At 38.0% G+C, this 25,036-nt stretch overlaps 1 protein-coding gene across 1 annotated transcript in view; it reads right to left on the bottom strand.

Annotated features, from left to right (window-relative positions):
• Nucleotides 1–25,036, bottom strand: part of rno (PHD finger protein rhinoceros) — a gene marked incomplete at its 5' end in the record, with an annotated part of 156,789 nt that overhangs the window by 37,163 nt on the left and 94,590 nt on the right. The window contains 3 exon segments of the mRNA XM_070100420.1: nucleotides 404–577; nucleotides 7,651–7,778; nucleotides 11,180–11,339. Of these exon segments, the coding sequence (XP_069956521.1) occupies nucleotides 404–577; nucleotides 7,651–7,778; nucleotides 11,180–11,339 (462 nt within the window).

Genomic DNA, 25,036 nt, shown 5'->3' with positions numbered 1-25,036 from the left:
TCTCCTCGCTGCAACATTCATCACCCATGCTTCACACCCATACAGGAGCGTTGGTAAAACTATACTCTCATACATTCCCCTCTTTGCCTCCAAGGACAAAGTTCTTTGTCTCCACAGACTCCTAAGTGCACCACTCACTCTTTTTCCCTCATCAATTCTATGATTCACCTCATCTTTCATAGACCCATCCGCTGACACGTCCACTCCCAAATATCTGAATACATTCACCTCCTCCATACTTTCTCCCTCCAATCTGATATCCAATCTTTCATCACCTAATCTTTTTATCCTCAAACCTTACTCTTTCCTGTATTCACTTTCAATTTTCTTCTTTTACATACTTAAGTGTCAATACAAATTTCTCTGCTATTAAGTGAAATTAACACAAAACAAAGCCACTTACTCGCAATTTAACTCCATCATCAGCACTCTCATCCTCAATAATGGCTTTCATCTCCAAGCCATGCTTGAAGGCGCAGGTTACGTGGTAAGCAGTTTTACAGGTTTTGACCGAGCACTGTATGCAAGCACCACGGCGTTCACGGCACAACACACAAACAAGTGCCCACCTACTTTGCTGTAAATTAAATTAATTTTAGTTCCACAAAAAATAAAATGGAGAGAAGCATAACATATTGTAATATAAGTTTAAGATTTCAATATAACTAATAACAACAAATATACCAAAGCTGTAATTGATATGATATTTCTTTACCAATACATAAACAAAAAATTATCAAGAACATATTCAAAACATTAAAGGTAGTAGGTTGGTAGACAGCAACCGCCCAGGGAGGTACTACCATCCTGCCAAGTGAGTGTAAAACGAAAGCCTGTAATTGTTTTACATGATGGTAGGATTGCTGGTGTCCTTTTTTCTGTCTCATGAACATGCAAGATTTCAGGTATGTCTTGCTACTTCTACTTACACTTAGGTCACACTACACATACATGTACACGTTTATTTATACACACTCATCTGAGTTTTCTTTGATTTTATCTTAATAGTTCTTGGTCTTATTACTTTTCCTTTTATATCCATGGGGAAGTGGAATAAGAATCTTTCCTCCGTAAGCCATGCGTGTTGTAAAAGTCAACTAAAATGCCGGGAACAATGGGCTAGTAACCTCTTTTCCTGTAAAGATTACTAAAAAGAATAAGAAGAAAATTGTCAAAGTGGGAAGTCTGAATGTGTGTGGATGTTGTGCAAATGATAAGAAAGCGATGATTGTGGATGTTATGAATGAGAAGAAGCTGGATGTCCTGGCTTTAAGTGAAACAAAGCTGAAGGGGGTGGGAGAGTTTCAATGGAGAGGAATAAATGGGATTAGGTCAGGGGTTTCAAATAGAGTTTGAGCTAAAGAAGGAGTAACAATAATGTTGAAGGATAAGCTATGGCAGGAAAAGAGGGACTATAAATGTATTAATTCAAGGATTATGTGGAGTAAAATAAAGATTGGATGTGAAAAGTGGGTTATAATAAGCATGTATGCACCTGGAGAAGAGAGAAGTGTAGAGGAGAGAGAGAGAGAGATTTTGGGAAATGTTGACTGAATGCGTGGGGAGTTTTGAATCAAGTGTGAGAGTAATGGTGGTTGGGGATTTCAATGCTAAAGTGGGTAAAAATGTTATGGAGGGAGTAGTAGGTAAATTTGGGGTGCCAGGGGCAAATGTAAATGGGGAGCTTTTAATTGAGCTATGTGTAGAAAGAGATTTGGTAATAAGTAATACATATTTTATAAAAAAGAGGATAAATAAATATACAAGGTATGATGTAGCACATAATGAAAGTAGTTTATTAGATTATGTATTGGTGGATAAAAGGTTGATGGGTAAGCTCCAGGATGTACATGTTTATAGAGGGGCAACTAATATATTGGATCATTATTTAGTTGTAGCTACAGTTAGAGTAAGAGGTAGATGGGAAAAGAGGAAGGTGGCAACAACAAGTAAGAGGGAGGTGAAAGTGTATAAACTAAGGGAGGAGGAAGTTCGGGTGAGATATAAGCGACTAGTGGCAGAAAGGTGGGCTAGTGCAAAGATGAGTAGTGGGGGGGGGGGGTGTTGAAGAGGGTTGGAATAGTTTTAAAAATGCAGTATTAGAATGTGGGGCAGAAGTTTGTGGTTATAGGAGGGTGGGGGCAGGAGGAAAGAGGAGTGATTGGTAGAATGATGAAGTAAAGGGTGTGATAAGAGAGAAAAAGGTAGCTTATGAGAGGTTTTTACAAAGCAGAAGTGTTATAAGAAGAGCAGAGTATATGGAAAGTAAAAGAAAGGTGAAGAGAGAAGTGAGAGAGTGCAAAAGGAGAGCAGATGATAGAGTGGGAGAGGCACTGTCACGAAATTTTAATGAAAATAAGAAAAAAATTTGGAGTGAGTTAAACAAGTTAAGAAAGCCTAGGGAAAGTACATAAGAACATTAAGAAAGGAGGAACACTGCAGGAGGCCTGTTGGCCCATACTAGGCAGGTCCTTTACAATTCATCCCACTAACAAAACATTTGCCCAACCCAATTTTCAATGCCACCCAAGAAATAAGCTCTGATGTGAATGTCCCACTCAAATCCAACCCCTCCCACTCATGTACTTATCCAACCTAAATTTGAAACTACCCAAAGTCCCAGCCTCAATAACCCAACTAGGTAGACTTCCACTCATCAACTACCCTATTTCCAAACCAATACTTTCCTATGTCCTTTCTAAATCTAAACTTATCTAATTTAAATCCATTACTGCGGGTTCTCTCTTGGAGAGACATCCTCAAGACCTTATTAATATCCCCTTTATTAATACCTATCTTCCACTTATACACTTCGATCAGGTCTCCCCTCATTCTTCGTCTAACAAGTGAATGTAACTTAAGAGTCTTGAATGTAACTTAAGTATGGATTTGTCAGTTAAAAACAGAGTAGGGCAGTTAGTAGATGGGGAGATGGAGGTATTAGGTAGATGGCGAGAATATTTTGAGGAACTTTTAAATGTTAAGGAAGAAAGAGAGGCAGTAATTTCATGCACTGGTCAGGGAGGTATACCATCTTTTAGGAGTGAAGAAGAGCAGAATGTAAGTGTGGGGGAGGTACGTGAGGCATTACGTAGAATGAAAGGGGGTAAAGCAGCTGAAACTGATGGGATCATGACAGAAATGTTAAAAGCAGGGGGGGATATAGTGTTGGAGTGGTTGGTACTTTTGTTTAATAAATGTACGAAAGAGGGGAAGGTACCTAGGGATTGGCGGAGAGCATGTATAGTCCCTTTATATAAAGGGAAAGGGGACAAAAGAGATTGTAAAAATTATAGAGGAATAAGCTTACTGAGTATACCAGGAAAAATGTACGGTAGGGTTATAATTGAAAGAATTAGAGGTAAGACAGAATGTAGGATTGTGGATGAGCAAGGAGGTTTCAGAGTGGGTAGGGGATGTGTAGATCAAGTGTTTACATTGAAGCATATATGTGAACAGTATTTAGATAAAGGTAGGGAAGTTTTTATTGCATTTATGGATTTAGAAAAGGCATATGATAGAGTGGATAGAGGAGCAATGTGGCAGATGTTGCAAGTATATGGAATAGGTGGTAAGTTATTAAATGCTGTAAAGAGTTTTTATGAGGATAGTGAGGCTCAGGTTAGGGTGTGTAGAAGAGAGGGAGACTACTTCCCAGTAAAAGTAGGTCTTAGACAGGGATGTGTAATGTCACCATGGTTGTTTAACCCTTTGAGGGTTTTGGTCGTACTAGTACGTCTTACGCGTAGGGGTTTTTGACGTACTAGTACGCATAAATTCTAGCGGCCTCAAATCTAGTGGGAGAAAGCTGGTAGGCCTTCATATGAAAGAATGGGTCTATGTGGTCAGTGTGCACAGTCTAAAAAAAATCCTGCAGCACACAGTGCATAATGAGAAAAAAAAAACTTTGACCATTTTTTTGGAATAAATCAGCGACTTTGCAGTGTATTTTCGTATGGTATTTATTGTTGTATTCTAGTTTTCTTGGTCTCATTTTATAGAATGGAAGACATATTACAGAAATTGAGATGATTTTGACTGGTTATAATGAAAGGTGCCTTGAAATTGAGCTCAAAGTAGCAGAAATGTTCGATTTTTACCAAACTTCAAAAGTAAACAAATCGTGCCAAGCGTGCAATACACGTCAACTGGCGAGTCTAATATTCTTTCACAAGTGCACCAATAATATTTATACCATTTTTTACACTAATGCAGTAGTCTGCATAACAGTAAATCTTATATTTTTTGTGAGAATAAAAATTCAAAGTGGAAAGCAAAAGAATATAAGAGGGGCCTTGAGACATGACTAATGACTAGAGGAAATGTCATTTTAGTGCCAGGAATGTCTTTCTTGTTTATTCTGGACCCTATTCGGAAATTGGCATCTTTTGAAATTTGTGTGAAATTGGCAAAATTGCTAAATTCTGACCACTGTACTGGATAGTTGAATTTCATAAATGGGTGGTTTCTTGCACCCATTCGATAGAAAAAATGGAGTTCTAGCGAAATATTCATGTTTTTTGTCGACTAGTACAGTGAAATTGGCCGAAAATGGGGCTCAAAGTGGGCAAAATCGCCGATACGTAAACATCGCCGAGACCGCTAACTTTGCGAAAGCATAATTCCGTAAGTTTTCTATCAAATTTCAAACTTTTGGTGTCTTTATGATCGGGAAAAGATTCTCTATCTTTTCATAAGAGAAAATAATTTTTTTTTTTTAAATTTGGCCGACCCTGAGAACGAGTTTCGGAGAGGGCCTGTCGACCCTCAAAGGGTTAATATATTTATAGATGGGGTTGTAGAGGAAGTGTTCGGGAGAAGGGTGGGATTAAATTTTGGGGAATCAAATTCAAAATGGGAATTGACACAGTTACTTTTTGCTGATGATACTGTGCTTATGGGAGATTCTAAAGAAAAATTGCAAAGGTTAGTGGATGAGTTTGGGAATGTGTGTAAAGGTAGAAAGTTGAAAGTGAACACAGAAAAGAGTAAGGTGATGAGGGTATCAAATGATTTAGATAAAGAAAAATTAGATATCAAATTGGGGAGGAGGAGTATGGAAGAAGTGAATGTTTTCAGATACTTGGGAGTTGACGTGTCGGCGGATGGATTTATGAAGGATGAGGTTAATCATAGAATTGATGAGGAAAAAAATGTGAGTGGTGCGTTGAGGTATATGTGGAGTCAAAAAACGTTATCTATGGAGGCAAAGAAGGGAATGTATGAAAGTATAGTAGTACCAACACTCTTATATGGGTGTGAAGCTTGGGTGGTAAATGCAGCAGCGAGGAGACGGTTGGAGGCAGTGGAGATGTCCTGTTTAAGGGCAATGTGTGGTGTAAATATTATGCAGAAAATTCGGAGTGTGGAAATTAGGAAAAGGTGTGGAGTTAATAAAAGTATTAGTCAGAGGGCAGAAGAGGGGTTGTTGAGGTGGTTTGGTCATTTAGAGAGAATGGATCAAAGTAGAATGACATGGAAAGCATATAAATCTATAGGGGAAGGAAGGCGGGGTAGGGGTCGTCCTCAAAAGGGTTGGAGAGAGGGGGTAAAGGAGGTTTTGTGGGCGAGGGGCTTGGACTTCCAGCAAGCATGCATGAGCGTGTTCGATAGGAGTGAATGGAGACGAATGGTACTTGGGACCTGACGATCTGTTGGAGTGTGAGCAGGGTAATATTTAGTGAAGGGATTCAGGGAAACCGGTTATTTTCATATAGTCGGACTTGAGTCCTGGAAATGGGAAGTACAATGCCTGCACTTTAAAGGAGGGGTTTGGGATATTAGCAGTTTGGAGGGATATGTTGTGTATCTTCATATGTATATGCTTCTAAACTGTTGTATTCTGAGCACCTCTGCAAAAACAGTGATAATGTGTGAGTGAGGTGAAATTGTTGAGTGATAATGAAATTATTTTCTTTTTGGGGATTTTTTTTCTTTTTTGGGTCACCCTGCCTCGGTGGGAGACGGCCGACTTGTTGGGGGGGGGAAAAAAAAAAAACCTGTACATATTTTTACTGATGTTTGCAAGTGATTGTGGCTGTGGTGGTAGGTGGTAGTTACAGAACTGCCTGTCATGTTTGTACAGGGTCACATGAAACCTCCCCACACAATTCTAAATCAACAAAAATAAGAATTATAATGGAAAACTTGATCATTTTTGAGTTGTGATAATTTACCAGGCTTAAAAATTTGGTGGGAGCTTTTTTGGGGATGAGAGGATTGGAAATCTGTTTTTCCCTTAAGTTCTTTATTTCATTTTAGATGATTTTTGACTAGATGCTGTTTTCAGGAACGTATAATAATATCATTAATAAAAATATAATAACAATAGCCATGCACTTCGTAAAAGGTAACCACAATGTCGGGAACAAGGGGTTAGTAACCCCTTCTACTGTATAAATTACTAAATGTATAAAGAAAAACTTCACACCAGCTGGCCATCCCTCAGAATAATCAACTCATGAGCTCAATGTTCCTCATGTTTCTGGTGCCACTGGATGCAATATACAGTAGAATCCCCGTACTCGCGGGTTTGGTTTCCGCAGTTTATTGTGGCCCAAAAATAACCCTTAATTTTACTTAATAATGACCACAAAGCACAAAAGTATTAATGATGGATGTTATAGATGCCTAAGAGAAGCTGTGAAGTGCTTCTCATTAGTGAAAAAGTCCTAATTCTCAACTTATTGTGCATAATTTTATCAATTAAACTATCACTGGTATGTATGTATATGAAAAACGACTTATACATAGGGTTCACTACTATGTGGTTTCAGGTATCCACAGTAGGTCTTGGAACATATCCCCCCGTGGGAATGGGGGAACTACTGTACTGTCCCCTCACACTCTGTGATATATATGTGTATCATTAAGACTTCAGCAGAAGACCTATTGACAACAACTGTAGAAATAACAAACCATGCCTCAAAAGGTGATCCCAACACTCACATACATCACCACCTAATGCATTTATAACTTATTACATTAATTTCTCATAGACTACTTCATGCTTGAGAAAGAAGAAGGGAGTAGAGGCAAGAAGAATATTCATATTGCAAATAATTCCAAAATAAATTTAAAAAATCAGAATAAATTTTTAATCAGAAAATTCTGACTTGGCAAAAAATTTTGAATTAAAATTAAATATCTCCAAAACAGTCTGAATTAGACATTTACTTTCTAAATTTAGGAAAATATTGACAGAAATTACTGAAGAAGAAATAATTTAACACCTACCAAGGCAATGAACCAAAGAAAACATCTACCAACACTCATTCCCTGTCTTTCAATGATGACCCACCAAATAGCAACATCCTCACCCAACTTCCTAAGTGCAGTATTTACCACATCCACAACTAAAGTCTAACTAACTAGTTTCACTAAATTCATTAATATGGTGGTTTTCTTTTATATCAGCCATTTTCCACTAAGATAGGATGACCTAAAGAAAGAAAGGCTTTTATCATCACAAAAAAGTGTGCAGACAACATGATCATGTACAACATTATTGTACAGTATTACTACATTTACCCTCAAACAGCTAGTGAGGTTTCAAAGACTGCTCACCCCCACTCACTCTGATGAAACACACATCTTGTGTTTCTCAAATGCTCTCTACACTTTTTTCCACCAAAAGAAAATACAACTTACTGGTATGTTTGGGATCTTGGTGATGGGTTCCATTCTCTCAACTGAACCAATTGACACTTCAGGAATCCAAAGAGCACATGCCACATGAGCCCATTTCTGTCCAGATTTTGTGGACTTCATGGCACCTCCTGGTAATACATAAAAAAAATTTACCAGTGTGAAAATAAATTTCAAAATACATGTAAGAAATATAAAGAAAAAAATGTGTACAGTAGGTATGCCTGACAATACATTTAAAACAGGATGGCATATCAAGAAACTCAATGTTTACAATTAACCATTTTTTTTTTTTACCTATAATGCTATGTTGATTTCTTAGCAGCAATTTTTGTAAATTACTGAACAATTCTCCATTCTGATTCTGCTGCTGCAAGATTAAGCATGTGTAACATTGGTGTTATGACAACTGTGTGAAAAATCTTTATATTTTGAACTCTGAATACAGATAGTGGAGTGGTTATGACTATGAGGATCTCCAAAGGAACAATTTTACGCTGTTTACTGATGATCAATTACACCCCACTGAGGAAAGTATGAAGAAAAAATGTTGTCTAAGAGACCAGCAGATAGAGGTGTAGACTATAGTCATGATACTGTTCATAGCAAAAGCACATTAGAACATTTTCAGATATACCAACGCAACAAAATAATGATTGGCTTTTAACTGAGAATACTGCAAAAGGACAGACAAAATCATTCACATCTAGAAGAAAACATGCAAGACACAAAGAACCTGTAGTTCAACCAAGTGTATAGAGATTCAAAAGTAAGAAATGACATTATGGAAAAGTACAGAGTGCAACCTACACCATAAGACAAAGTGAGATAAAAAAAAAAAAATATCTGGGAGAAGAAGAAAGCCAGTACAAAAACAACACAGGAGCTAAAGCAAAGACTGAGCCATATGAGATGGAATATGGCAACAAATGTTACAAGAATGAAGGAAAATGATAAGGCAATTTGCAAAGTAACAAAACATTTCAAAAGTGTCTTTCAAAATAGAACATGGGCCAGTACCTGATAAAGGAATGAAAAGGATCAACCACAAAGAATTGTAAAATGCCAAAACAAGAAGTAAGGAAGACAAGGGATTTCCATGAGAACTGGAAATATCAAAATCAATGAGACCCAACAATATATTACCATGGATAGTAAAAAGTCAAATCATCTGCCAAGATTTTCAACAAAACTTTCGATGAAAGAATTGACAGATAGCCAAATGATGATTAGTGCAATTCCAATAGTCAATAAAGGTGACAGGAAAAGGCACTGAACTACAGACAAGTATCCTTGACAGGCACTGATGTATGCAAAGCAAGAAAAAAGATAGTAAGAGAGAAACTAGTACATATAACATATGAGCTTCCTCACAGAACATGAACATGATTTAAGAATGGCAAATTCTGCCTCACTCACAAATACAGTAAATGCCTACAATAAACTAAGGAGGTATGCAAGAAAGTGAAGGGTAAGCAGACTGCATACCCCTTGACCACAAGATACCTTTGATACAGCAATACACAAAAGATGTACACAAACTGAACCCACAGGCTTGAGTGACAGGTAGGTTTTTCTTATTTAGGGGGAAAGTGTACAAAAGAAATGTAACAGGCAAAAGAGAATTAACCATTTTTTAAATTTCCAAGAGACTCAATCAGCTGTTCTCATTATTAGATGTAATCATAACTGATATTAAATAAACAATAACTCTGAGAGCTTAAAAAAACAAAATAATCTATCTTATCCTAATCAACAAAAGACAAACATACCGTAATATAAAGTAGTACTTCAATACCACAGCTAATTATTCAATATTTAAGTTATATTTCAAAAAGGAGATCTGATGTTAGTAAAGGGCTCCTGATCCAAGGAACTGTAGCTACCCTCCCCCTTCTTTGCATCACACTTGATTATACTGAATTATCAGGCCCTTCATGACCCCAATGGGCTTATCACTTCCCATGCATAAAATATAATAATCATCCTCTAGATCTTTACGAGTTTAGTGACTTCAAAGAATTAACCCTTTGACTGTCGTGGTTGTATATATACATCTTACGAGGTACCGTGTTTGACGTATATATACTCATAAATTCTAGTGGCTTCAAATCAAGCAGGAGAAAGCTGGTAGGCCCACATGTGAGAGAATGGGTCTGTGTGGTCAGTGTGCACCATATAAAAAAAATCCTGGAGCACACAGTGCATAATGAGAAAAAAAAACTCCGACCGTTTTTTTTTTAATTAAAATGCCGACTTTGTGGTCTACTATTTTCGTATAGTATTCATGGTTGTATTCTCGTTTTCTTGGTCTCATTTGATAGAATGGAAAACATATTATAGAAATAGAGGTGATTTTGATTGATTTTACTATAAAAAGAACCTGGAAATGGAGCTCAAAGTATTTGGAAATGTTTGATTTTTGCCGATGTTCAAAAGTAAACAAATGATGTCATTGTCCAATAAATGTCCAACTAGCCATTCTAATATGCAGTCACAAATGGGTTGATGTTATTTATACAATTATTACAGTATTGCAGTAGTCTGCATAATAGTAAATCTTCTATTTTTTGTTTGAATAAAAATTCAAAATAGAAAGCAAGAGTAATATCAGAGGGGCTTGGAGACATGACAGATGAACAAAGAAAATGTTATTTTAGAGCCAGGAATGTCTGCATTGTTCATTCTGAACCTTATTTTGAAATTATCATATTTTTTAATTTTCGTGAAATTGGCCAAATTGCAAATTTCTGACCACGTTATTGGGTAGTTGAAATTGGTAAATGGGCAGTTTCTTGTACTCAATCGATAGAAAAAATGGAGTTCTAAAGAAATAGCTATGAGTTTGGTCGACTGGAACAATGGAATTAGCCGAAAATAGGGCTCAAAATGGGCGAAATCGCCGATTTGTAAATATCGCTGAGGTCGCTAATTCACGAGAGCGTAATTCCGTCAGTTTTCCATCAAATTTCATTTTTTTTTTTGGTGTCATTACAATCGGGAAAAGATTCTTTATCATTTCACAAGAAATTTTTTTTTTTTTTTTAAATGTTGCGACACCAGGAGACACCTCAGGATTGGGGGTTGCGACAGTCAAGGGGTTAAAAGAAGTACAGTGGTATCCCGAGTTTTGAACTTTCTTCATTCCAGAAGGCTGTTCAAGTGCCGTTACCGAACGAATTTGTTCCCATAAAGAATAATGTAAATTAGATTAGTCCGTTTCAGACCCCCAAATATACACCAATAAAAGCACATACAATATTACACTTACATAATTGGTCAAGTTGGGAGCAGTTCAAAACTCAGGGTACCACTGTACCTGAATACCCAACCTTTACTCTTTTATAAATTCTGACAAATTCTGTTCCAATCCAAAAATGAACCCTGAACAAAATTTTTAACTTAATCAGTGTACACATTAGAAAGCTATCACCCCTTCAAATTACAGTGTAATGCTGACTTAATTACATATCAGGCATAAAAAAAAATCCCTCAGTTTGCTAACATCAAAAGATAAAGCACAATGACTTACCCTTGTTGGGACAGAGGACACAATCAGGTTTGATGCCTAGTGAGCAAGTGCGACAGAGCCAGGAACCTGAGGGAATGGCTGTGATTCCATAGCACGCTTGGTGAACGCATATGTTGCAGGAGTCGCAAAACACCATCTCATTCCCTTCCTCACTATCAGGCTGAAAGAGCAAAATAATGAGTGAAACTAACTAAAATAATGAACAAATGATAAAAAGTAAGGTATAATTACCTACAACATATACAGTTACAATACATACCTATTTATGGTAACAAGATCTTCCCGTCCTTGGATCAATCTGCTCATTCCCCAGGTGCTGTATGACCCCCAACAGGTTTAGCACTTCCCCATAAATATAATAATATTTCAGAGGGAGGGCAATGCTGATGATGTTTTTTCATTCTTAATTCATCATAATAATTTTAAACTTTACAAGAGTTGCTATTTACACACCTCTTTTTTGAGCTCATTTCATGCTTCAACATTATCATCATATTTGAAGAAAAAAATTCCTTCAGTATTTTGTACATCATTTCCAAAATTTAAGACTGGGTCATTATGTTCTTACTGACCTGTTGTTGGTTCTGGGAATCACTGGCACCATATACAAGTCTCAGACAAGGTTTTTTGGTTGACAATCTGGTCAGGCAGGCTGCTGATGTACACAGTACAGTCAACAGTGAAATTACAGTGGACCCCCGGTTAACGATTTTAATCCGTGCAAGAGGGCTCATCGTTATGCGAAATAATCGTTATGCGAATGAATTTTCCCCATAAGAAATAATGGAAATAAAATTAATCCGTGCAAGACGCCCAAAAGTATGAAAAAAATTTTATTTTACCACATGAAATGTTAATTTTAATACACACAAACTGAAAAAGGCATGCACAATTAAATGACACTTACTTTTATTGAAGATCTGGTGATGATTGATGGGATGGGAGGAGGGGAGAGAGTGTGTTAGTGTTTAGAAGGGGAATCCCCTTCCATTAGGACTTGAGGTAGTAAGTCCTTTTCTGGGGTTACTTCCCTTCTTCTTTTAATGCCACTAGGGCCAGCTTCAGAGTCACTGGACTTCTTTCGCACAAGATATCTGTCCATAGTGGCCTGTACCTCTCGTTCCTTTATGACTTGCCTAAAGTGTTTCACAACATTGTCAGTGTAATAATCACCAGCACGGCTTGCAATAGCTGTGTGAGGGTGATTTTCATCCATGAAGGTTTGCACTTCAAGCCACTTAGCACAGATTTCCTTTATCTTTGTAGTAGGCAACTTCTTCAATTTCTCTCTCCCCTCCTCTGAACCAGTTTCCTCAGGTCTGGCCTCTTGCTCTTGAAGTTGATCTATCAGCTCATCAGTGGTTAGTTCTTCATTGTCCTCCTCCACCAACTCTTCCACATCCTCCCCACTAACCTCCAACCCCAAGGACTTTCCCAATGCCACAATGGATTCCTCAACTGGCACAGGATTCTCAGGGTTAGCCTCAAACCCTTCAAAATCCCTTTTGTCTACACATTCTGGCCACAGTTTCTTCCAAGCAGAGTTCAAGGTCCTCTTAGTCACTTCCTCCCAAGCCTTACCTATAAGGTTTACACAATTGAGGATATTAAAGTGATCTCTCCAAAACTCTCTTAGAGTCAGTTGAGTTTCTGAGGTCATTACAAAGCACCTTTCAAACAGAGCTTTTGTGTACAGTTTCTTGAAGTTGGAAATAACCTGCTGGTCCATGGGCTGCAGGAGAGGAGTGGTATTAGGAGGCAAAAACTTCACCTTAATGAAGCTCATGTCCCCATAAAGTCGCTCTGCCACGTCTGTAGGATGACCAGGGGCATTGTCTAACACCAGGAGGCACTTAAGTTCTAATTTCTTTTCAGTTAGGTAATTTTTCACATTGGGGGCAAATGCATGGTGTAACCAGTTATAGAAAAATTCCCTAGTGACCCATGCCTTACTGTTTGCCCTCCACAGCACACACAAATTATCCTTGAGGACATTCTTTTGCCTGAACGCTCTGGGAGTTTCAGAGTGATACACTAATAAAGGCTTCACTTTGCAATCACCAGTAGCATTGGCACACATCAACAAAGTAAGCCTGTCTTTCATAGGCTTATGTCCTGGGAGTGCCTTTTCCTCCTGAGTAATGTAGGTCCTGCTTGGCATTTTCTTCCAGAACAGGCCTGTTTCATCACAATTAAACACTTGTTCAGGTTTCAGTCCTTCAGTTTCTATGTACTCCTTGAATTCCTGCACATATTTTTCAGCCGCTTTGTGGTCCGAACTGGCAGCCTCACCATGCCTTATCACACTATGGATGCCACTACGCTTCTTAAATCTCTCAAACCAACCTTTGCTGGCCTTAAATTCACTCACATCATCACTAGTTGCAGGCATTTTTTTAATTAAATCCTCATGCAACTTCCTAGCCTTTTCACATATGATCGCTTGAGAGATGCTATCTCCTGCTATCTGTTTTTCATTTATCCACACCAATAAGAGTCTCTCAACATCTTCCATCACTTGCGATCTTTGTTTCGAAAACACAGTTGAACCTTTGGCAAGAACAGCTTCCTTGATTGTCTTTCTGGTGCCCACAATAGTAGCGATGGTTGATTGGGGTTTCTTGTACAGCTTGACTAGGTCGGCTATACGCACTCCACTTTCATACTTATCAATTATCTCTTTCTTCATCTCTATAGTAATTCTTACCCTTTGAGGTGTAGGGTTGGCACTAGAAGCTTTCTTGGGGCCCATGGTCACTTATTTTCCAGAAACAGCACCGAAAATACTGTAATAATACGAAATATTCCGAGTGTATGCTTGGATGTTACCGCGGAGGCTGGCTGGTAAACAATGGGACGGGGCGGCACATGTGAGGCTGGCTGAGGGCACATTGGACGCGTCTCGGACGAAAATCGGTAAGCGGGTTTTTAATCGGTATGCGCGGCAAAAATTTTGCGATAAAAGTAATCGTTATGCGGAAAAATCGCTATGTGATGCCATCGTTATGCGGGGGTCCACTGTAAACACTTCACTGAGGGAAAACATATCCATTCTGGATAAATCAGGCTGGCAAAAAAGCATCTACAATTACTTTTCAGCCTCACATTTTAATCTTGATTTGTCTTATCTCACCCTCATTACCCAACCTTTCTTCCACCCCAACCCTTCTATCAAGGCATACATAGGTCTTATTACACACATTCTAGGAGTAAGGGTCATCCTAGAAAAAGTTGAAGGGAGGGGGTAAAGGAGGTTTTAAGTGTTAGGGGGGTTTGGACATGCAACAGGCTTGTGTGAGCATGTTAGACAGGAGTGAGTGGAGGCAAGTGGTTTTATGATTTGATGTGCTGTCAGTTATTTCAGCAGGAAACCTTCCCTCAAAAAATGTCACCATGTCTGGATCTTAAAGAATACAGCCATAATGAACCTGGAGAAGTCTGAGTTCCATGTCTTCATTTTCTGGATGAAGATACAGTACTACTAGATATATACTTCAGCCCCTCAAAGCATGGATCCAGCCTTCTCAACTTGTCTCCCACAATAGGGTTCATCTTTGTCACTGTATATTTTTACACAACAATAATTCCCTGGGCTAACATTTGTCCCAGATGTCTTGGTTTTCCCTTCCTTCTTGGCTACTGTAGTACAATATCATCTTGATGCTGGCTTAACCCTTAAACTGTTTAAGGGTTAAATATGGCCAATGCAAAGTTTATTCTTATAAATCTACACACAATCCCTATCAGAGTGCTAAGATAAAATTTAATCAGTATTTGACTACAAGTAACACATTTAAGGAAAACATTACTATGTGCTACTAAATCTTCCCATTTATCATCTAATTATGCAATCAAAGCAATGTAACAATTAAAACAGATAAGGTTAATACATTTGATTACATGTCCATGGTGCCCTCACACCCTCTACTGCATAATTAAAAATGGTCATTGTATACTGTTCTAATTACTTCAGATGCATGGTGTATTAACCCTGGGGGTGTAGGGGAGCCTTACCCATCTTCAGAAAAAAATGGGCAAAAATCAAATGTTTCCAATGCTGTACTTTGAACCCAGTTTCGAGCTACTTCTGAAACCTACCAAAATCATCCCCATTTCAGTAATATAGCCTTCATGTATCAAATGATACCAAAAAACAGCCAATAAAACCCATAAAAAAAACATCCTTGAAAACACCTCAAGTTCACTATTGTAACCCTTCCAGTGGCTGCCACATAAAACTATGTTATTGAGGCCAGGGTCCCTCATGTAGTTCCACATCATGAGCTCAGTTCACTAATATATGGTATGAATGGTAAATTTAGGTTTAGATATGAGAGAATGGGTCCATGCGGTGAGTGTACGGTACACAGCATAAAAAAAAAAAAAATCCTGTTCACGCAGTGCATGATGGGAAAAGCAAAATTCCTACTGTGTGAATGGTTTAAAATAGCAGCTTTGAGGTGTTTTCTTAGTTTTTCTTGAGGCTGTTATTCAGTATTAATTGATAGAATGGAACCCTCTGATAGAGATACATTTTCGGGGCCTTCGTTAAAAGATACATGATTATAGTTCATTCCTTACACCGTATGAGCACAGCTTCAGTATAATAATCTAAAAAGAGAGCTAATATATGGTATGAATGGTAAATTTAGGTTTAGATATGAGAGAATGGGTCCATGCGGTGAGTGTACGGTACACAGCATAAAAAAAAAAAATCCTGTTCACGCAGTGCATGATGGGAAAAGCAAAATTCCTACTGTGTGAATGGTTTAAAATAGCAGCTTTGAGGTGTTTTCTTAGTTTTTCTTGTTTTATTGGCTGTTATTCAGTATTAATTGATAGAATGGAACACATACTACTGAAATAGAGATTCTTTTGGTACATTTTCGGGGCCTGGACAGTGAAAGCGTTAAAAAATACATGATGACCTGAGAGCATAGTTCCATTATTTTCACTGACACCTGCCCTTGTGATCTGAGTGGGCATGTTAGAAGTCATACATTATCTAAAAGCTTGTGTGATATTTTCTGCAAATGATTGTACTGTAGTATGATGTTGAGACTCAATGTTCAAATCTTACATTAACCCACTGACTGCAGTGAGGGAGCACAAGATCATTTTCCCAGTATCAATTAGACAGAAACGTATTGTATCACTAATAAACCTTTTTTTCCCGACTTTTTCAGGAGGTTTAAGCCTGGCTGGACGAGCAGTGTTTGTCTCATAATTCGTGGAGAGAGAATCAAGCCTCCACCACTTCTTAACCTCGATGACCCACACAGATCTCGTGCTTCATATAAATGTAGCCTCTCCCCACTTAACGATGGAGTTCCGTTCCTAAGACTATGTCGTTAAACAAATTCGTTGCAAAGTGAGGAGCATACTATAATGGTATTGAGTTTGTGTCAACCATCTTTGATATTGTTTTAATGTCACCTTTGTACCATTTATAACATTTCTGGTGTATTTTTAAAAGTTTATACACTAGTGTACTGTACGTATATTGAAATAAACAGAATAGAGGAAATCAGCTTTAATATACATTATTTAGGTATGAATACTGGTCAGAGACCCCATCGTAAGTCCGAGGCGTCGGTAAATGAGTACGTCGCTAAGTAAGGAGAGGCCGTACAGTAATAACAGTAATCTGAATTTTTCAGCATTTTCATTTCATCTTCCTCATTACCTTTTCACAAATACGTATTAATAAAACCCATCCTGATTAAAATCAGGAATGATAACACAGTTCACCACTGATTAAGATGGTAGTTATATTCTTGAAAATGGCAACTAATACATAATTATCTAAAACAAACTGAAGAATATATGGAAAAACAGGGTTACATTCACTGGACCCCCCCCCCCCAAAAAAAGGCAAACAAACTTTTGAGGTATTAAAACTGATAAAAAAAAAAATAATATTATTATTATTATCACACTGGCCGATTCCCACCAAGGCAGGGTGGCCTGAAAAAGAAAAACTTTCACCATCATTCACTCCATCACTGTCTTGCCAGAAGGGTGCTTTACACTACAGTTTTTAAACTGCAACATTTACACCCCTCCTTCAGAGTGCAGGCACTGTACTTCCCATCTCCAGGACTCAAGTCCGGCCTGCCAGTTTCCCTGAACCCCTTCATAAATGTTACTTTGCTCACACTCCAACAGCACGTCAAGTATTAAAAACCATTTGTCTCCATTCACTCCTATCAAACACGCTCACGCATGCCTGCTGGAAGTCCAAGCCCCTCGCACACAAAACCTCCTTTACCCCCTCCCTCTAACCTTTCCTAGGCCGACCCCTACCCCGCCTTCCTTCCACTACAGACTGATCTATTTCTACAAGTACGCATACAAGGTATACAGGCCTAGTTGATGTCAATGACATACTACTATATAGAAAGCCGCTTGTTATGCAGAGAACTTCAGGCAATTATTATTAATATTATAATCAAGGGGGAAGCGCTAAACCCGGAGGATTATACAGCATCTTCAGGCAAATTAGGTCAATTTTGTCTCAGGATGCGACCCACACTAATCGACTCCTCACTGCCCTTCCTAACTCTACCTCTGTTATACTCTCCACCCTCGATAATCTCTGATCAGGCACACCTTAACCTGCAGTGCTGTATGACCTTTATGGGTTTAGCACTTGGTTATGATTATAGAGGCTCTGGCACTGATGTTGATAGTTGCACTGGAAGTAGTTAGAAATTCTGTAATGCATCTCTAGAGGGTCTCTAGAGATGCACTGCAGTATTTTATACAGTTGACAGTAAGGCATCACCAGCTGCTCTAGACCCTGTTTCAGAGCATTGCTTCTAGATTTGTTAGCGTCCTCTTCAGTGAAAAAGTCTTAGTTTAGTAGCAATATGGAACTGTTCATGTAACTTCCTTATCTTCCTCTGTTATCTGCCTCCCTTATATCTGGGCACTGAGCTCTGTCAACACTTTCTCTGGATTTCTGTCTTTGTCATCATCTTCTAGGAGTTCATTCACATCTTTCTGCATATCTTCAAAACCCTCATGTGGCAATCTTCATGCCAGCTGAAAAATTTCCTGAATCTGACTCTCAACTAAGGGAAAAACCTGTTAAAGTATTCACCACACTAAGCCATAACTTTCCCCAGCCAGCATTTAATGCTGACCGGGGCACTTCATTCAATGCACTTCTGACATAGTTGATGGCATCTGCAATATTAAATTTATGTCAAAAGTTTTGCTTGATGTCAGCATCCACTGCTGCAACAAATTTCCACATCAATTTTTTTGTGTATAGTTACACTTGAATGACCCAATAATTACATGATCCAGTAGATGTATTAACCCTTTGACTCTTTTGGTCATATATATATATGTCTTACGAGCCACCGTGTTTGATGTATCAATACGCATAAATTCTATCATAAATTCTAGCAGCTTCAAATCAAGCAGGAGAAAGCTGGTAGGCCCATATGTGTGAGAATGGGTCTCCATGGTCAGTGTGCACCATGTAAAAAAAAATTGGGGAGCCAGTGGTGCATTGTGGGAATGCCATTTCAGTAGTCCTTGTTCAGCATGCCTAGCGGTAAGAAATATGTGACTCCCTGGCAAATTTGGGACTCTACTCTTCCCAAGTGATGCTCTAACACAGATGGAGTGTCAGTGAAGATTAATTTCATGGTTTTGAGGAGTTTGTGACCAAAAGCAATGCCCAGGATACCAGAAGAATGAAGGAGAGCGAGGGAGAGAATGAGAAAGAGAATGAGGGAGAGAATGAGAGAGAATGAGGGAGAAAGATAATTAGATAGTAGGATGGAGGGAAAGCGAGGATCCGACCCCACTGTTTTGACAGGCGGTAAGGGGAGTGAGTAATGAGACAATATGTCATTTTGACAGCTGCTAACCCTGACTCAGAACAATTAGAAGTCCGCACACTCACACACAACACAAGCTTGAAGATAATAGCAGTTATATGAAAGTATCTAGTGATTATATATGTGTATATATATTATAGAAACCGGAAGAAAGGCAGGAAGGAAGGATGAGATGAAAGGGAAGAAAAAATGAAGGAAAAAAGTAGGGAAGGAAGGAAAGAATGAGGAGGGAAGGAATGTAGGAAGGAAGGTAGGAAAGGAATGCAGGAAGGTAGGAAGGAAGGAATGATGGCACACGGCCATTTACCTAGGATAACTACCTAACAACTGCCTGCTAATATTCTGAAGAAAACTGCTCAGATGAGGTGTTTTGTCTTTGCACATAAAAAAAAAATGCCCACACAAATGTACACACACTCGTTTTATGTGTGAAGAGTGTAAAACACCATTGTGTACGAAACCATGTTTCAAAGAGTTCCACAAGCTGCAAAACTTCTAGGAACATGTCCAGTGACTGTACATTTGTATATATATTATAAAACAATAGTAATAAAAAATTTTTTGTATTGTTTGTTTGTGTAAACAAGTTTTGTAAACAATATATTGATAATTATGTTTGTGCGCTTATTGTGTTGTATACAACGAGTGTATATATGTACATTGCACCTTACTTTGGACTCACAGGCCACATAAGTTACCTGAAAAAATAAAATAGTGAAAAAAAAAAACAAGAGACCTTGGAATGCAAGTAAACCAAAGTTTACCGGGTGAGCGGCATTTGCCGCTGTTGCCATACACGGCTCATTTTCTGCCAACTTTAAACCTCTATATCTCAGTAAGTACTAATCACAAAAACGTTTTTTGGGGCTTAAAACAATCAGAAAATTAATCTTAACATTTTCATAAGAAATTTTTTTTTTTTTTTTTGGTAAATTCTTCGACACCAGGAGACACTTCAGGATTTGGGGTTGCGACAGTCAAAGGGTTAAAGATGTTGTATTTGGTGGTAAAAACACCACTTTTACATGCATATGCACATCTAACAAAACTTCTGGATGAATACAGGAAGTATCAAGAATGAAGAGAACCTTGGAAGGAAGGTTCTTGCTGTGTAGGTAAAACATGACTTGCAAAATAAATTGATCCTTAAACCAGTCAATAAATGATTCCTCTGTCACCCATGCTGACTGGTTTGACCTCTAAACAACTGATAAGGTAGAAGGGAAAAGCTCCTGTAGTCCTGTCCAGCAGCACTCCATATTTTTTCCCTAAAGAGCACCATCACAAATGAACTTCAAGGATTCATAAAAAAAAAAAAAAAAAGCCACAATTTTGCAACCATCACGCGCTGAAAATATGCAAGAAGATCACTTCTTAACCCTTTCATTGTCCAAACCATAGAAATTAAAACTGCTGTCAATGTCCAAATTAAAAAAATATCTTTCCTTGTGGTAATTAAACAGAAAGAACAATTTTTCCATCAGTACTTACTGAAATATAGAGGTGTGAAGTTGAAGGTCAATGAACTGCTTATGGCAATGCCAGTGACTGCCAAATGCTCTGCCTGTTTCTACTTTATCATTTTGTACTATTTACTGGGGTTTTCTAATTTTTACATTTTCAAGTAACTTTTGTGGCCCTTGAGACCCATATGATGCACAATGAACATATATCCACTTGTATGCAACACAGTACCCAAACTAATAATGTCATCAGTACACTGTTTACAAAACATGTTTACACAACAACTTAAACACACACAGGTACAAATGTTTCACATTACTACTGTTCTAACATTTCTCCTTTCAACAAACCAACCGTATCCCACCAAGGCAGGGTGGCCCAAATAGGAAAAAAAAAAAAGCTTCTCTTTTCAACTTTAGTAATGTATACAGGAGAAGGGGTTACTAGCCCCTTGCTCCTGGCATTTTAGTTGCCTCTTACGACACTGGTCATGTACCTAGAGCTGCTACAGTCTGTGGAAGTCCTTGAAACAAAACTTCATATGTAGCAGTGTTTTACACATCACTACAGACAAAACTTGCATATCGGAACTTTCCTTGGCACTTTATTGTGTGTACAGACAAAGCATCTCTTCTGAGCCCATTTCATCATTTCTGCAGCAGGAAGTGTTGTTAGGAAGTGATCACCAAACTTCAAGCAACAGGGTACTTGATAGTCATGTTCTCAAGTGATATTTCTGATGCCTTGAGCATCACTTTTGGTCATTATATGTTTGAAAACAAGGAACTCATCATCAGTTCCATAATTATATCAATGTTGGAGAAGCCAATTGAGAATAAAATTCAGTCATTTTGCCTGAGCGTGGTGAACAAAGTGCACTAAATCTAGCATTCCCACAATATACTGTGGGAGCCCTGATTTTTTGTATACTGCACACAATGACTATGCAGACCCATTCTTATATACGTAGGGCTACCAGGCCTCTCCTGCTAAATTTAAGGCCACTAGAATGTAGGTGCATATCTAGACGAGGGACCCTGACATCAATAACATAGTTCTATGTGACAACCACTGCAAGTGTTAATTAATGGTCTACTGTACAGCAGACCCCCGGTTTTCGTAATTAACCTGTTCCAGAAGATTGGCTGAAATCTGAAATGGCTGAAAACTGAAAGTTATATTTCCCACAAAAAATAATGTAAATCTAATTAATCCGGTTCAGACACCCAAAAATATTAACAAAAAATACATTTTATAAAGAATAACTATAGTTTTACATACAGAAAACAATGAGAAATGAATATAAATGGCTAATTTCAATGATAAATGAACATTACATGCCTTTATTGAAGACTCTTGTTGGCGAGTAGCACTTATTTGTAGTCCCATGCGGACTACATCCCAGTGAATACCTACCAGTTACATACACTGCGGCCTACAGCCATATTATTACCACTGACATGCCATGTTCACCAAGTCTAATCGTTTCTAACAACTACCTTTAGATGCCATCACAATGCAGATTCATGCAGTTTTCTCTAACGCTGGACCAGAGACAACATAATGTTTACCCTCCACCGCATATAAACACTGCATGTTGATATGCTATGTAACGTGTTTCTTATATAATTTTTAAGAAAATATCATAGATGGATTAATGAAAATGTCTATATTAACCTAAAATAAGACATTTAATGTGCCCAAGAGTGAGTCACGAATGTATAAGTGGTCCAGGCGCAGGTGTCTAGTACCAACGATTTCTGAGGGGATGTACGAAACCTGGGGGGAAATTTCGACAAAAAAATACTCAAAATCTGAATTGTACAATTTCCACACCGGCCGAAAACCAGGGGTCCACTGCACTTTTTCAATAAATAATTGATTCAGTTATGTCAATTATTATTATTATCATAATCATAATTAAGCATTAAACCCACAAGGGTTATACAACACTGCTCATTTATGTCAAGAGGTTGACAGTATAAAAACAAATGTGTTCACTGTATATACAATACCACAGATACAATATTAGATTGTGATTATTCTTATAATTTATAATTTAATAATATACAATTAAATTTTCATAAACATTAACCATTACATGGATGGGTTTAAGATATACTGGAAGTAGGCAGGATAAATATTTTGGTGCATTTGTTTATATCTGTAAGAAAGAAGTGAAAGTACAGTAAAACCTCTCATTAACAGACCAGTGGGGGGAAGGGGGTGTATGATAATGCCAACTGTCCTCGACTCCCAAATTATGAAATTAATATTTCATGATCGTCTGGCTGTCTTCTGAGGTAGTGAACTTGCTCTGCTGATGCAGAAGACAAATGGACACTAGGAATACTGGTAATGTAACTTGTAGTACTTCAGTACAGTACTGTACCATTTAGTAATTTTATAGTATTCTCCATAACTTACAGTAATTTTACCTCCCTTTTCATGGTGGACAAGAGATGTAAACTGTTGTGATCAACTGTGGAGACTCAGAATTTCTAACTTTTATTCTGAGTCAGAGGAGCTGTGAAGCTCTACTAGTGAAAATAATCTGGATGACAGACAATGTAGAGAGCTGAAATGGTGTAAAGAGCAGGGAACACAAAGATGTCTGATAAGCCATAGATTTCACATACCCATGCCAGCCTGACTCAACCTCCTTTATTAATTCAAGTTCAACTTAACACTGAGAAACATGTTTTCTCTTGGCACTATCAGTTGCTAAAGAAGCAATTGCTAATTGCACTTTACTTAATATATTAACCCTTTGACTGTTTCAGGCCCCTCTCTGAAACTGTCATTCTATGTCGCCAAATATTAAAAAAAAAAAATTATTTTTTCTTATGAAAATGTTAGGAATATTTTTAGTAGTGTTTTAAGCCTAAAAAAAAAATTTTTGCCATCAGTACTTACCGAGATATAGAGCCGCAAAGTTTGCAGAAAGTGACGTGCATATGGCAACAGCGGCGACTGCCGCCAACCTGGTATTCTTTTATTTACTCTAATTCAAAGGTTTCTTGCATTTTTCAATATTTTCTGTTCCAGGTAACTTATATGGCCTGTGAGACCAATGTAAGGTGCATTGTTCAAATATACACTCATTGTTTACAACACAATAACAGAACAAACTTTATCACTATTAGTTTGTGTATACACTTTGTTTACACAAACAAACAATACAAAACAATGTTTATTACTATTGTTCCATAATATACAGTATAACGATATGTATGTTCAGTGCCAGTACTGACCGAATTTATTCCCATAAGGAATATTGTGAAGTAGATTATTCGACCCCCAAACATTACAAACTTAGGTCGCAACAGAGGTGCTGCAGTATAGTCTTTCCTAGAACTGCTGCAGCTTGTGGACTCTTTGAAACATGGGTATATGCAGAGGGGCACTTCACACTCCTCACACATAAAACGAGTGTCTCTGCGTGTTTGTGGGCGTTTTGTGGTATGCATACATACATAACACCTCTTCTGAGCATTTTTCTTGGCAGTAGTAGGAGGCAGTTATATGGGGTAGTGATCACCAGGCCTCATACGAGATGACGTCTGTGGGCGCTGGTCTATTGCAGGAGTTGCTCCTTGGTACTTTGCAATTATTTGTCTGATTACTGACAGGCAAAATTCACCATATTTTGGTGTTTTGTTGGTCTTCAACTTGTACATGTTATAAGCATTTAGCATAGAGATATCAACAAGATGGAAAAAAAAGTTTTATATACCACTTATAACTCTTGCGTACACAGTCTTCAAACCCAATCTGCATGTCACATTTGTCCACTAAGCGCATATTGAGGTTGTAGTACATGACAGCTGCAGGCTTTAGAATGGATTCATTGGTCTCTCTGTTGTCCCTGCCACTGGGTACCATTTCGTTTCTGTGAACTGATGTCAACAATGTGACATCACGTTTGTCATGCCACCGAAATGCCATGATGTCATTGGCAGCAAAGGCTTGCACCTCACCTCTGCGAGTGCCAGCGTTGAACCTTGGCATATGTTTACGATTACCACGCACTGTGCCACACACGTCTGTCAAGTTCACTTGCAAGAAATCACTGAGTAAGGGGCTTGTGTACCAGTTATCAGTAAATAACATATGCCCCTTACCAAGATATGGTTCCATCATTGTTCAAACTACATCACCAGAGATACCCAATAACTTCATGGTATCTCTCAAAGTATTACTGCCAGTGTACACAATGATATCCAAAACTAGACCACTTCTGCAATCACACAGTACAAATAGCTTTATACCAAAGCGTTTCCTCTTGCTTGGTATATATTGCTTGAATGAGAGTCTTCCTTTGAATAAAATCAAGGACTCATCAATAACAAGCTTCCTGAAGGGATAAAAATACATGCAGCACTTTTGTTTCAGGTACATAAACACATTTCTGATCTTATATAACCTGTCGCTTCTGTCAGGCCTGGTTTTGTCTGAAAAGTGTAACATACGTAACAGTATCAGGAAATGACTGATACCTATAATGTCACTAAAACCTGGAGTTGAAATCAGGCGT

This window comes from Cherax quadricarinatus, chromosome 72, assembly GCF_038502225.1.
Source record: "Cherax quadricarinatus isolate ZL_2023a chromosome 72, ASM3850222v1, whole genome shotgun sequence".
Lineage (NCBI taxonomy): Eukaryota > Metazoa > Arthropoda > Malacostraca > Decapoda > Parastacidae > Cherax > Cherax quadricarinatus.
This window is presented reverse-complemented; position numbering and strand designations above follow the sequence as displayed.